The sequence below is a fragment of the Drosophila elegans genome, unplaced genomic scaffold (genome assembly GCF_018152505.1).
Source record: "Drosophila elegans isolate 14027-0461.03 unplaced genomic scaffold, ASM1815250v1 contig_814, whole genome shotgun sequence".
Taxonomy (NCBI): domain Eukaryota; kingdom Metazoa; phylum Arthropoda; class Insecta; order Diptera; family Drosophilidae; genus Drosophila; species Drosophila elegans.
Genome location: NW_024546167.1, coordinates 11,809,666 through 11,823,763, shown reverse-complemented (window position 1 = coordinate 11,823,763; position 14,098 = coordinate 11,809,666). Strand labels below are relative to the sequence as shown.

Below are 14,098 nucleotides of genomic sequence, written 5' to 3'. Positions count from 1 at the left end.
TTGAAAGCTATGGCAAATATTGACAGTTTTTAGTTTATAGTTTGTAAGGTTTTGTAATATTAATGGCTTTTCGATTAAGAACAGGGATAAAAATTACTTAAGAAAAAAGATGAAAGAAAATAGTTGATTTAATAAAAACACAAACATGTCTTACCAACATCTGCTCGACCATTAATTGGTTTTTCACTTTAAAATAATATTTTGAATTATATTTTGCCTTGTTTTTTGTTTAAGTCAGCTTTATAGACATGACACTTAAGTAGATATTTTTATTAACAACTTATATACATACCTTACGAATTTTAAATTTTACCGCCATACCGTTCACCGAAAAATTGAATGTGGCAATGCTGTAACAAGGTGGTGGATTTCAACAGCTGTTTAGGTGGATAGACACATAAAAACATCAATATTGCCAGACAAAATCGTTTTTGTTTAAATTTTAAATACAATTCATTTTTTAATAATTGTGTAGGATCTACCATTTCGCTAAATAAATTCCATAGATAAATGATTTATTTTATATATTTTGCCAGGCAGTTAGACTTTGCGCAGTTCAACAGTCATCAAAATAACTGGTTTGACTTGTTTTTTCGCCTGTTCTTTGTTTGGCTGCGACTTGTAATTGCCACTAGGAAGCAGGGCAACAAAAAAGTTCGGAGAGAAAAACCTCCCCATTGAGAGTTGTCTTAAAAGAACAGTAAAAATACAAATAATAATAAAAACACCCCCGCGGCGGAGAGAAGTGAACGAATCGTAAACAAATCCCATATGACAAGGGCGTAGTTTTATGAGGGGGTAGACAAGCAAAACAGCTGATAGTCGCTCTCCCACGCTATCTCTTCTGACTCTCTCTCTCTTTCTTTCTCTCGCTCCCTGGGAGAGAAAAAATCAGCTAGGTTCATATTTTTCAACTTTCCTGAATTCATTTTCATTTCGTGATATGCCAACGGCCGTTCAAGATCGCGCTCCTCTTCGGTTCCACAAAAGATATAGCCATCTATATAATTACGCGCGGTAATACTCAACCCAGTAATTCTGGCTGTGCGGGTGTGTGTGTTTGTCTAGTGTGTGTGAGCTGCACTCCCCTTATCAGTTGCATTGACACAGTGATAATCAGTCTGAATTCACCAATCGAACAGAATATTTTTGTGGTTTAGTGGGTTCTAGCCTTTGGCCCCTCTACGACGTCAACCCCCTTCCACCCTATTTTCGCCAAATGCCCGACCAGTGATAAGCCGCAAATAAAAAAGCCTTAGAATTTGATATACTTTTTGGTGAGAACTGAAAAATAACTACATACTAAACACTTAGTTGGCTAGCCTAGCGCAAAAAAAAAAACGCGGTACTACTACCAATAGCGAAAGACGAGGGAATGACAGAGGGCACAACAAGTCGACGGCTAGGCCAACACACATACACAGAAACAAATATCAGCTGCTTTTGAACGAACATCAAAAAAAAAAGTCTCAAATTAAGCAAGAAACTCAGAACGATTAAAAGTGCGTCTCAATTCTTCAAAACAAAGGCTAAAGAGAGCGGCGTGCTAAATATGATTTGCATCATAAAGAAGAAGCTTTGAGTGCAATAAGCAAGCGGTACACAACAAAATCAAAACATAGGGCATATTGATTTGCTAATTAGGTTCGTTTGAGTTAAAAATATAAAAAAATAGTTTGCTTGTGCTATATAAATTAATTTACCTGTAACTCGACATGTTATAGTTGAATAGATTTAGATATGTGCGAAATAAGTTCCTTAACTCGAAGTTGTTTTTAACTATGATCTGTTTTTTGAAAAGTTTGGGAACCAGAACAAATTGACGATTTTATTGCAAATATTAGTAAGCTGTAATAATGTCGGCTCTGATACTTATAGGCTGGACTAAATTAACTGTAGCGCAATAATCTGCCGTCCTCTCCCCTCCCCCGCAACGCTTGATCTTTGTGAGCGGAGAGGATCTCCCTTATTGTCGCTCTCTTTGTGTGGCAATAACAACAAGCATTGTTTATACCAGAGGCGGAAAAAAGGGGTTTGGAAATAAAAAAAAAAGTTTTTTACAAAAATATTGTTTATAATAACGCTTAACCAAAAAGGAATATAACTTTCCTTTTCATTTCATATATTAAAATGTATATAAAGCCCCCTTGAAAATTATAACAAGTCCACCCCTGCCAATTACTCTCTCAATTTACATGTGCTCCAATGTGTTAGTGGGCTATTCTTGTTTTTGGGGGCATGGTCTGATTAGCAACAGGCAACTGTTCCTACCCGATCGACTTTTTATTAAATGGGTTGTCTGCCGGTCTCCCAGAGCCCCGTACCCCCCAACGCCCTTGGGAACAGCTAGAAGCGAATGAACTCACACTGACAAGAGAGCGCGAAATTTAGATTCAAATGAGCAGCAGACACGCACACACTTGAACACCCGCGAAACAAATATTATTTATTCTAATTGCTTGACGCTCCTCAAAATTAACGAAAAAACAGGCCTACAACGAACGAACGGAAAGAGCAAATTAAATGGAGAACGCTAGTTGAAGACAGAGAGATAAAAGTGAAACCGAACATCAGGGTTAAGGTTATACGAAAAAGCCGAAAGATCAAAAGTGCTAGACAACTTATAAAAAACACGACATGTCTAGTTGGAGTTTGGCCAGTGCAGTGTCTCCAAATGTCACCGGTGGCGATGTCATTCGACTGAACAGTTTCAAGTCCAGTTCGGAGACGAGTCTGCCATCTAGGGGATCCGGTGGATATGGAGGATCTGGGGGACTACCTCGACCCACGACTCCTGTGCCCGGCAGGAAATTGTCCTCCAAGCGACCACCACACTTAACACTGAATGTTGCGGTCAAGTCCCACGATGCTCCGCTGGCCGAAACGGAGAACTCGGTGCTTTCGGCAAGCGCCTCCATCTATGGCACTCCAATGGGCGCCACACCCATTTCGTCACCTGCCGGTCACAGTCAATGGAGCCAGAAGAGCCAGAATAGTGACGAGAGCCGCCACAGCAGCAGCACCGCCACCAGCGGAGGTTCCATCTTCCCCCACGAACAGTACAAAACCATCAAGAAGATCAACATAGGATTCGAAAACATTCGCTACACCACCAAATTCGGAGTCTTCCAGAGGGGTAAGTGAACACTGTTTAAACTATTTAAAGATTCCTTTTCTGATTTTAATCAAAAGATTTTTATTTAATAAGCCCTTATTGTATGATCGTTATATGAATGGTGTTTATATTTATGACAATTTGAATTTTGTTGGTTGAGTCAAAAAATCTGGATACGACATTAAAATGGCTTTGTTCATATAAAAAACATACTAAATTCTGGATGCGAAGTTTGGTTTCCTATTGAAACAAAAGCTGTCTAAAGAGGCATTCCCCCCGGGAACAAAGAATTACTTCCTTGCACCCAGTCACGCATTGGTGGCAATTATAATTAAGGGTTAGGTTCATACGATACATATGAATATGTTAAAGTCCAGTAAACCCAATTAAAATTAACGACCTTTTTTGATTCTTTTGTATGAATTGTCAAAAATTAGTTTTTAATGAAAAAATAAACACAACAAATAAATTGCTACAATTATTAGAATAATTAACTTTGAAAGTCGTGATATTTGATGAGGTTTCGGTTCATTAATCTCCAGATAAAGTCATTTAAAATGTTTTTATAAGAGTTTCCTACATGCAAAAATTCGTTGGCTGTCTAAAGTTTTTTTAGATTAGGGTACTCAGATATTATTATCATTATTATCAGTTCTTTGACACTTTTTATTTTTGAGATTTAAATATTGGGCAAAGACCACCACAGAAAAGAATATGAAAATAAAATTACTTTCCTTTATCGGATATATGTATGTTACAAGCGAAGTCACTTTCAATTCATTATACTGACAGGCTGCTGATTGAACGAATCACTGGGTTCAAAGAGCCTTTTAAAATTAATTGATCAAAGCTTGGGCACATGCAGAAATAAAAGAAAGTTGCATGGTCAGGGCTAAATATGGAGGTCAGTGGTTTTTATCTTAATATAATTCACGGACCTATTTGCATATCGCCGAGTGTGGCTGCCTTATTGTTTGTTTACAATGTGACGATCCCTCAGCTACAATGCTGATAAGACCGTTCGCTTACAACATGCATAATAAATCCACAATCGTAGTTACTTGATACTTTTCTTGAATATTTTCGCTTATCAGGGATATAAGTTGGTACATTTACCATGTGACTCACGCAAGTGCGCCAATGATAAAAGGCATTAAGGCATTCCCCAAAAAGATATTTGACTGAGCAGGTGCCAAATCGAAGTATTCCAGGTGATTCATGGTCTGACTCATTTAAGTATCTGATTATGATCCTGTTGGAAATAATGACACGTGCCGCATGCCGATTATATGCACGATAAATAAATATTGTGGTTGGTGATTTATATGAACTCATGGCTGGCTGGGTAGTCGCGTACAAGACTAATAAAGTTAGTTTTAAAACAAATACAATTATTTCTCCATTCATAGATGCAACGCAAACTATAGATTCTTATTCAGATATGAAGCAAAACACAAATTCTTGAGTTGCTAACACAATAAGTTTGGTCGAAGGCCACTGCTTTGACAGCCAAGCATAAAATAACCTAAACTAGGCACAATGTTACTCGTGTTCCATATCTACAAACTACCTTTATCACCCTACCGCCATTGATAATAAAAAGTAAAAAATGTACATACAGGAATTCTTCAACGTTAATTTGTTTTAGATTATAAAAAACCAGTAGCCAGTGAAAGCAACTCGATATTTTTATATCGTACATAGATACAAGTATATGACCTAGATAAAACATGTGGCGGACATGTGATAGATACTATTATTATTATTATGGCACTGAGGACTACGAATAAAATTATAGGCATATAAGAACATAAAACGAAGAGAGTACATAAATATATGATAAAGCAGAATTCTCTGCTTTATAACAAAGGCGCAAGTGTTTTAATTGATGTCACTTAATGAAATATTTTTTTTGTTTTCTTGGATTTTACATTGTTCTTCTCATTTTTTATTTTTTTTTTTTAATATGATAACAAAGAGGATGACTTTGAAACCGACTTTAAAGATGAGTTAGGTGATTTAAAAGCGCAAGCTTCCTATTTTTTATTAAGAGATTGGCACGCTCCTGATGAAATTGTTGACAGTTTCCGGTACGATTTAATATGGAATTTTTCAAATGACCGGAGATCTCCGTCGTCTGGTGCGTGTTTAGTTATTTTAGGAGGTTTAAATTGATACTTTCGTTGTTTCACGCAAGCAGAATCTGTTATTATCTTATAAGTATATAAGTATTGTTTTATAGAATTAGTAAATGCTGAATTTTTTAACAAAATTTAATTTTAAAAATTAACATATAAATTAAAAATCAAAATGTGGACATTTTTTATATAAACGATAATATTTTCAACGCTCTCATTTGATTTAATTTACTTTTAACCACTGTAAATGTTAAAATACACGAAGATAAGGCTTGTTGCATTCTTAAAATTGTATTTAATTACAAACGCAATTATCATTTATTTTAACAAGGAAATCTTTCTAATAACTTTAGCTTAAAGTGACCTCATTTAATTTTAAACAAAAAATTCGTCACTCTTTGATTTAAACGTAATGTAATATAAAATATGGGAAGTGGTCAGACAATTGCAGGTGTTCGATGACCCGTTAGCACTAATGTATTTTATTGCATTTACTCGTAATCCCCCGTTGCAAAATGCAGTACCAAGTACAAGGACATCGCCAAACATTGATAAGGCGGACAACTCCAGCGCAGCAATGGGAATGCAATAAAAATCGCTCGTTGTACACCTGTTGGCCCGGTGATGGCCCTAGTTCAACATCTGGCCCATGGGCATTAAAACAATACTTAAAGGTAGTATAACAACGAATTTGGTCATAGAACTCACTGCGATAAGATTCGACGACGGAGTGATTGATAAGTGGGCGAAGAGACCACTGAAATCTAAATTGCCCAGTAGCCCTGGCTAATCGACAGATTAACTGGCCAGTCGACAATCATAATGGGCGACTACAATGTAGTTGGCCCAGGAAAAAGAACCTCAAACAAAAAGGCGATCCAATCTACTAGTATATAGAATTTAAGGTTCTTTATGGCACTATCATCCGTCAACTTGGGAGCTCAGAAAATGTGCAAAACGAGATTAGAAAGCATTGAACGGCATTAATCGCGGAATATGGGATTTGCTTATCACTGGGATGAACGAGTTTCAATGTGAGAATGTAGGACACCCTACAATTAAAACTTGTGGGGCACACAAATAAGTAAAAGTCATTGGGGCCTCTGTTTCAATTCATCAAAGAGCTACTCGATACTGTAAAAACTAATTCATACAGCGTTTTATACTGTTTTTTTATAGCAAATAAAATACTATACTTAAAATAACAAATTCATGAACAATTCAATGTACTTCTCATGCCCTCGACCATGAATCAACATTCAAATGAAACTTTTTACCACCTTAAGTAAAAATTCAACTAACGTCATCTATTGAAAACTTTTTAGTTTTATTTTAACATACTAACTAACTAGATTATCAAATTAAGCTGAATTTCTTGAAAACTAAAATGTGTCAATGATTAAGTAACTTTATAGAACCGGCTCAGTAATCAATTATAAATCTTGAGAATATATTGATAGCTTTTTAGGGAATTTACTTTTTTCGAATTGAAGTATATACCAAAATTAATTTAAGAATTATTATTAAATATTTCCACAGAAACCAAAGATGTACTTATGGGACTAACAGGCTACTTTAAGTCGGGTGAGCTGAGTGCCGTTGTGGGACCGTCGGGAGCTGGAAAGAGTACCTTGCTCAATATCCTGTCTGGATACACGTAAAGTAACCCCGGAAATAAAACTTATTCCCAATAAAGCTAATGGGCTTAAATATTTTATTTCAGAACCTATGGCTATACAGGCGACTTTCGCATCAATGGCAATCGAAGGGATCTAAAGGCCTTCAAGGCAAACGTTGCCTTCATCCGCCAGGATACGAGTCTTCAGGCCTTTCTCTCCGTCAAGGAGGCAATGCATTTTGCGGCCAACTTAAAGATCGGCACCCACATGACGCTGAGCGAGAAGAAGGAGCGGGTGAAGAGCATCCTGGTGGCCATTGGAATGTACGAGAATCGGCACACGAGGACGGGCCAGCTCAGTGGAGGTCAGAAGAAGCGTTTGGCCATTGCTCTGGAGCTGGTGAACAATCCACCTGTACTTATACTGGATGAACCAACAACGTAGGTTATTTCTTCTATATTTATACATTATAAAACTAATTGAAAACTTATTATGTTTAGGGGCCTGGATAGTTCCACCTCCAGTCAGCTAATAAATCTGCTCAAGAAACTCGCCCTCGAGGGGCGAACAGTCATCTGCACAATCCACCAGCCAAGTGCCCTGACCTTTGCCATGTTCGACCATCTGTATGCCATTGGCGAGGGCCAGTGCATCTACGCTGGCGGAGCACAGAACCTACTGCCCTTCCTGGGCGCCCTCAATCTGCACTGCCCGGAGTCCTACAATCCAGCGGATTACTGTAAGCTCATCCTAAAACAATTATTTGTGGGAAAGAATATGCTCAACTATTGCCTGATCAACAGTAATGGAAATAGCCACTCATGACTATGACACGGAGGATGACAACCAGCTGGAGAAGCTGGTGGCTCTGATGGACAATGGTCGTAATGAGGACTACAGACAGAGCAAGTCTGCCCGAGTGGCGCAACTGGCGGCCATGAAGAAAGTTGGTGAGACAGGGGGATACAATTTGAAGTGAACATAATGGGGAAACCTAGTTTCGTATACTTTCCAGATCAACTAATGGCAGCGGGCCTAATGACACCCGTGACGGCTCCTGTGATGTCCACATGTGTGCCACAGCATTTCCCGCAGGGCAGCATCTTCAAGCCACTCACGCCCATCAATGAACTGTCTTCCCGGGTGTGGGACAGTCAGACGGCGGGAATCGGAAGCGGCGATGTGGGTGGAAAGTCCGCCGGAAGCTGCTGCAAGCCAAAGAAAAAGAAGAAACCCAGGCCAGCACTGGAGTTAGATCCATCGCATCTATGCAAGCAGCAGAACATCTATGCCACTCCATTCTACCGCCAGCTAAGCATCTTGCTGCTAAGGACCTTCCTGCTGATTTGGCGGGACAGCTCGCTGACCACAATGCGGTTCGCCATTCACCTGGTCACTGGGCTGCTGATAGGCACCCTGTACTTTGGGATCGGCAACGATGCCGCCCATACGCTGAATATCTTTCGATACCTCTTCTACACGATCATGTTCATCATGTATTGCGCGTTCTCGGGTATATTGGTAAAGTGTGAGTATGAAAATCTAGTGAAATTCATAGTATTAAATACTAAATATTTAAATTTAATAACCTACAGTTCCATTGGAGTTCCCCATTGTGTCGCGGGAGCACTTCAATCGCTGGTACTCCCTGCGAGCGTACTATGTGGCCATCACCCTGGCGGATCTGCCCATCCAGGTCATCTGCAGTGCTCTGTTCATCGTGCCCACCTATCTGTTGACCCAACAGCCTTTGGAGCTCTGGCGGTTTGGCCTCTTCTTCCTGATGGTGTTCGTTACGGCTCTGGTCTCGCAGAGCATCGGATTGGCGGTGGGAGCAGCACTGAGCCTCAAGTTGGGCTCCATCCTGGGTCCCTTCTTCATCTGCCCGTTCCTGCAGTTCAGCGGCTTTTTTCTGATGGAGAAAGACGCTCCGGTCTATATGCGCTGGATGTTCGACATTTCCTTCCTGAAGTACAGTCTGGAGGGATCCATGGCGGCCATTTTTGGATACAATCGAGACCGTTTGGTCTGCGAGGAGATGTATTGCCATCTGATAGCACCGAAGCACATTCTCAAGAGCCTGGACATGGCCGATGCGAACTATAGTTTTGCCCTGATCGTTCTACTCGGCATTTTGGTCTTCCTGCGCATCGTGGCGTTCTACATCATGTCCTTTCGCCTAAGATTGTTCAGATGAGGCACAAGAGATTCAAGGGACCAGATAAATACCTGCCACATTCCGCCGACGGTTAAATGTTTTACTTTTAAATTTATGGTTTCTTTTTAAGCATTTATTCGAGAGAAACCTATGTGCCAAAGATTGAAGAAGCCTTTAGAGCGTAAGGAAATCGTGATATATATCTGAAACAAAGGATTATAGAGCTCTTAATCACACACACACACACACACTTACAAAAATACACACGGCAGTTAACGAGATCAATAACTGTAAATAGAACATTTTTATAGCATAGCATATAAACAATTGTATTTTTGTATTGTATTAATGAACCCATTTATTGACTAGTTGTAACACAAGCCTGATTTTCAGACTTCGGCTGCGAGTATGACTTTGAAAAAATATTATTAAAAAATATTTTTCCATGAACTTAAGAGAGTCCCTTTTTTATTGTCTTACTAGCTTAAATTCCTTATTTCCTAACACTAATTGACTGGCACTTCTTGTTGGTCATTAAGAAATAATAACTTAAAGTTAAGTTTTTTTATTCTAATAATTTCCCATAAAGCTGTTAAGCATTTAATTGTTTTTGCCCTGGGAGTTCATGAGCTGCAAGGTTTAAAAGCGTTGAACATTTAATTATGATTTATAAATTCAAATATGGAGGGCATCATTGCGGAAAATTTTGTTATGGGTCTAGACTAGTATTATCCACTATCCCAAAAGTATGCTATGTTTTTGAATCCAACTTGGATGCAACTTGAAGTGCACCTCAAACATGTTGCCAGATGAATTACGATTAATAGCAGTTGCCGGTTCCGACTGAAAGCAATTGAAATCAGTCGCGTTTTGAATATCAACAACAAGTGGTCGACCACTGGCGGATCGCCATAACGCCTGTATCTGTCGTCCGGTTAATGTGATCGCGACTTGAAATCTTAATTGACGGGAGCCGCACAAAAAGAATAAAAATAAACACAAAGTCGTTGTGATATAAAATCAATCGAATAGCAATAAACATTCAAAATTGTAAGCTTGAAGTTCTTGAATGGAAAACAAATCTGATTTGCAGTTGAGGCAGATTTCTGAAACCTGTTTGTCAAGAAAATTACAATAGAAACTTGATTAAAATTATATCGGATTATTCAGTGACTGCTGCAAATGCAGTTTTTCCGGGTAAATGGAAATTAGTGATAAGCACCAGCTGTTCGATAACTGAAATGAACAAAGCCAATTCTAATTTCTAGTTTCTATTATATTACGCAGTTTGGTCTGTATAAAAGCAATGTAATTGGGTGTGTGCTATCAGCGGTCATTGTTTCGAGCTGAATACTCTGGATCAATTACCCAGCGCCCCCGGCCAATTGTTAATTTCACTCTCTAAAGAAGGTCATTGCCAGTGGCAGAAATAGCTGCTGACTTTTAGGCGCAAGTTGAAAAAAGTTTTCTAACCATATTTGTTAGTTTATTATGTTGAAAGTAGGTAAAGTTTAAAATTACTTGAATTAACTAGCTTAAATTGGGTATTTGCATTGAGGAATTATTTTTTTTAGTTCGCAGTAATATTAATAGTCGTATCTCCTTAGCTCTCACTGCTGAATTAAACAGCCTACTTGTGAACAACTCGACTGACCTCAGACAAGATCTCATCAACTCAAAGTGGGTGGGAGAACTGCAGTGAGTTCGCTGTCGAACACGTTCGGTTGGACGGGACGACCTTGATCCAATCCAGTTAACCCTAAGCGATAAGATTATCCGCGATCCTCCTAACCGGGCGTTCGAACGATAAGTGAAAGCTTCCAAAATGTACCAGTCATTAGCCACACATTTGGTCTGCATTTATTAAAAGTTTAGCATTCGAGCGTTCAGTTCACTGGGATCTTGACCGGCTTAATGTTCAGTACCCCGCATAAATAAAACTGAATAAAATCAGCTGTGAGCACGAGTATCTGCCTTATAAACAACAATCAGCCGCCGTCTAATGGCCGATAACGCGGTACAAATTCAGGCGAATGGCCTGGCCCAAAAGCAACAGGCGCTGGAGTTGCACTTCAGCCAAGTTAGCTACTCATTGAAGGGATCTACAAAGAGTTCCACTCCCATACTGAACGAGGCATGTGGTGCGTTTAAATCAGGACGGTTGACGGCCATTCTGGGTCCCTCGGGAGCTGGAAAATCCACATTGCTCAATGCCCTGGCAGGTTTCAAGTGAGTATACTATATTTTCTAGCCAAACAATATAATACTACTTTTATATCTGATTTCATATATTTGTCTCCCTTACAGACTCCAAGGAGTTTCAGGGCAGTTCCTCTTGAATAGCAAACCCAGGGATATGCTGTCGTTTCGGAAAATGTCCGCATACATTGCTCAGGACTTTGTGATGCTTAACCTCCTGACTGTCGAGGAGACATTGCGCGTTTCCGTTGACCTAAAAATGCCCAGTTCCACAAATCCCCAGGAGAAACAGAAAACTGTGAGTGGGATATATCGTACACAAAAATATAAAGTGCTGACACCATCATTTCCAGATAGACGACATAATCGACATACTGCAGTTGCAGTCCTGCCGTCGGACTTTGGTAAAGAACTTGTCTGGAGGCGAACACAAGCGTCTGTCCATTGGAATTGAACTGGTGACGAATCCGCCCATTATGTTTTTCGATGAACCCACCAGTGGCTTGGATTGTGTGGCCAGCTACCAGGTTATTTGCCATTTGCAAAGATTGGCCCACGATGGCAGGATAGTGGTCTGCGTGGTCCATCAGCCCGGTTCGCGACTTTTCCAACTTTTCGATGATGTCCTGGTCTTGGCCCACGGCGAGGTTCTCTATGCCGGCGAACAGCGCGAAATGCTGGGCACCTTTGCAGGTTCCGGTCACATCTGTCCTCAGTACTACAATCCAGCGGATTTTGGTAAGTTCTTGGGGAGGTCTAAAATTAAATATTTAGTATAACTTTTATTATTTACAGCCCTGGAAGTGTGCAGTCAATCGTCCACCACAGAGCGCTGTGAATCGCTCATCACTCAAAACAAGATGATTTATTGCAACTCCAGCAATGTTGTAAAGTTGCAGGTGGATGAGGAGAGTAAGTGATGATGGTTGGGAAGGTTCTTAAGATGGTTTATCTTATACAAATCCTTTTTCGCGCTGCTGCACTCGCTTATTCTTTACTGCACTTTCTCTGCTGTATCTTTCGCTTTTCTCTGCCTGCTCTAATTTTATTCCAGCAGCATTAATGGATGTCCATCGGGATACTTTGGATATGAGCCATCTGCGTGGTAAGGAGCAGGTGGGCTTCTGGTTCCAGCTGAGTGTGCTCCTTCGCCGCCATTTGCGCTCCATGTCTAGGGACATGGTGGGTTAATTCTAAGAACTTTTCTTAAAGACATATTTAAATAATTTTTTTATATTTTTCAGGTTGCTGTCCAGATGCGTCTGTTGATGCACGTGGTGGTGGCCTTACTCCTGGGCGTGGTCTACTGGCAAATAGGCAGCGATGCGGGCAAAATAGTATCCAATGTATCCTGTCTGTTTTTTGTGATCCTGTTCGTGTTCGCCGGCAACGCCATGCCTTCGATTCTACTATGCATGCAGGATTCGGCGGTGTTCATCAGGGAGTACTACAACGGATGGTACTCGCTGGGAGCCTACTATATCTCCAAGGTTCTGGCCGACTTGCCCTTGCAGCTAACCTGTCCCACAATGTTCATTAGCATCGGATACTTGATGACGGGACAGCCACCGGAGCTCCATCGATTTGTCATGTGCTGGGGCATCTGTGTGATGACTGCGTTTATTGGCCATTTTATTGGGGTTATCGCGGGATCCCTGTTCACCATGCAGTTGGCCATTTTCCTGGTGCCGAGTGCCACGATTCCGTTCCTTCTGTTCTCCGGCTTCTTCATCCGGCTGAACGAACTCTCCTGGTTTCTGCGTCCCATCTGCGATGTGTCCTTTTTCCGATACATCTTCGAGGGTCTGATGAGGGCCATCTATGGATATGATCGCGGGGAACTGGAGTGCCATGCCGCATTGAATTTCTGCTACTACAGGACGGCTGATCAGTTCCTCAAGGACTTCGATATGCAGGGCGATGAGTTTGCCTGGGATATGGCTGTCCTGGGTGTATTCGTGATCCTCCTGCTTCTCGCCTTTTTTGTGACCCTAAGCACGGTCATCCGACGAGCACTTCGGTGATAAGATTAGTTCGTGACCTGGGTTTACAATTTATTTCAATTTAAATTCAATAAATTTTCGGGCGGACAAAAGATTTAAAATAATATATTGTTATAAAATCACTGAATAATGTGCACAGCCCTGGTATGGAAATATGCCGGAAAATCGCGGGAAAAGCTTTGAGACCGTTTTCTCCTACATTAGCCAAGTCCCGAACCTAAAATACTTTACTTTTAAAACAGGTTTGAAAAGAGGCTGCAACCATTTATCTAAACAATTCTATGTGATTATGTGCTTATTTGTTAACTTAATTATCTAAGTGGATCTGTTAACTTTTCAATTTGTTAACTTTGAATTAAATGCAGACCTTTGAATAATCCACAATTTATTATCGGTAAAGAAAGCATACAAAATGGAGAGAACAGGTTGAACTTAATTAGACTGTGGTACCAATAATAAAAATTAAATTTAATATTTGTAAATGCAATCATGCTGAGGTTCAATAACCTTAATGCGGACTTTGTTTAAGGCTGAGCCAATTGTAAGAACTTGTTAAACAAACAATATCGCCTTAAAGTTAGTAATTTAATTCCAGCAGTAATTTTCAGTTGGTAGCCATTTGCTTTAATCTCTTTGAAGTTGTTTCAGACTGCCGACGTATTTTCTGGCACTGACATAATTCCAGCCTTGAAAGCGTCGTTACTTGCAGCCAAAACACACACAGACGCACTCAGTCACACACACACAAGCACGCTGCTATGTAGTATATAGACAAGGACATCTTGGAATTTTGGCTGACTTACTGCCGCTATAGTCTGAGGTCCCCGTAGCCTTTCTGCATCTTCGACACTTTTGGGCTTTGCTCC

At 40.1% G+C, this 14,098-nt stretch overlaps 1 protein-coding gene across 1 annotated transcript; it reads left to right on the top strand.

Moving 5' to 3' along the window:
- Window positions 1-1,100: 1,100 nt before the first annotated feature.
- On the top strand, window positions 1,101-13,719 carry LOC108138954 (ABC transporter G family member 2). Its single transcript, XM_017261533.2, has 13 exons — window positions 1,101-3,136; window positions 6,793-6,910; window positions 6,977-7,312; window positions 7,373-7,611; window positions 7,676-7,822; window positions 7,888-8,400; window positions 8,468-9,067; window positions 11,013-11,259; window positions 11,338-11,527; window positions 11,583-11,967; window positions 12,025-12,141; window positions 12,284-12,411; window positions 12,474-13,719. Exons 1-13 carry the CDS (start codon window positions 2,638-2,640, stop codon window positions 13,251-13,253), a joined length of 4,299 nt encoding a protein of 1,432 aa, XP_017117022.2. The 5' UTR covers window positions 1,101-2,637; the 3' UTR covers window positions 13,254-13,719.
- The last annotated feature ends 379 nt before the right edge of the window (window positions 13,720-14,098 follow it).

Excerpts from the sequence above, each read along its gene's own strand:
- LOC108138954 (XM_017261533.2), top strand. The coding sequence starts at position 2,638 with ATGTCTAGTTGGAGTTTGGCCAGTGCAGTGTCTCCAAATGTCACCGGT. Across the intron at positions 6,911-6,976 it reads AATATCCTGTCTGGATACAC|AACCTATGGCTATACAGGCG; the intron begins GTAAAGTAACCC and ends ATTTTATTTCAG. Across the intron at positions 7,612-7,675 it reads CTACAATCCAGCGGATTACT|TAATGGAAATAGCCACTCAT; the intron begins GTAAGCTCATCC and ends CCTGATCAACAG.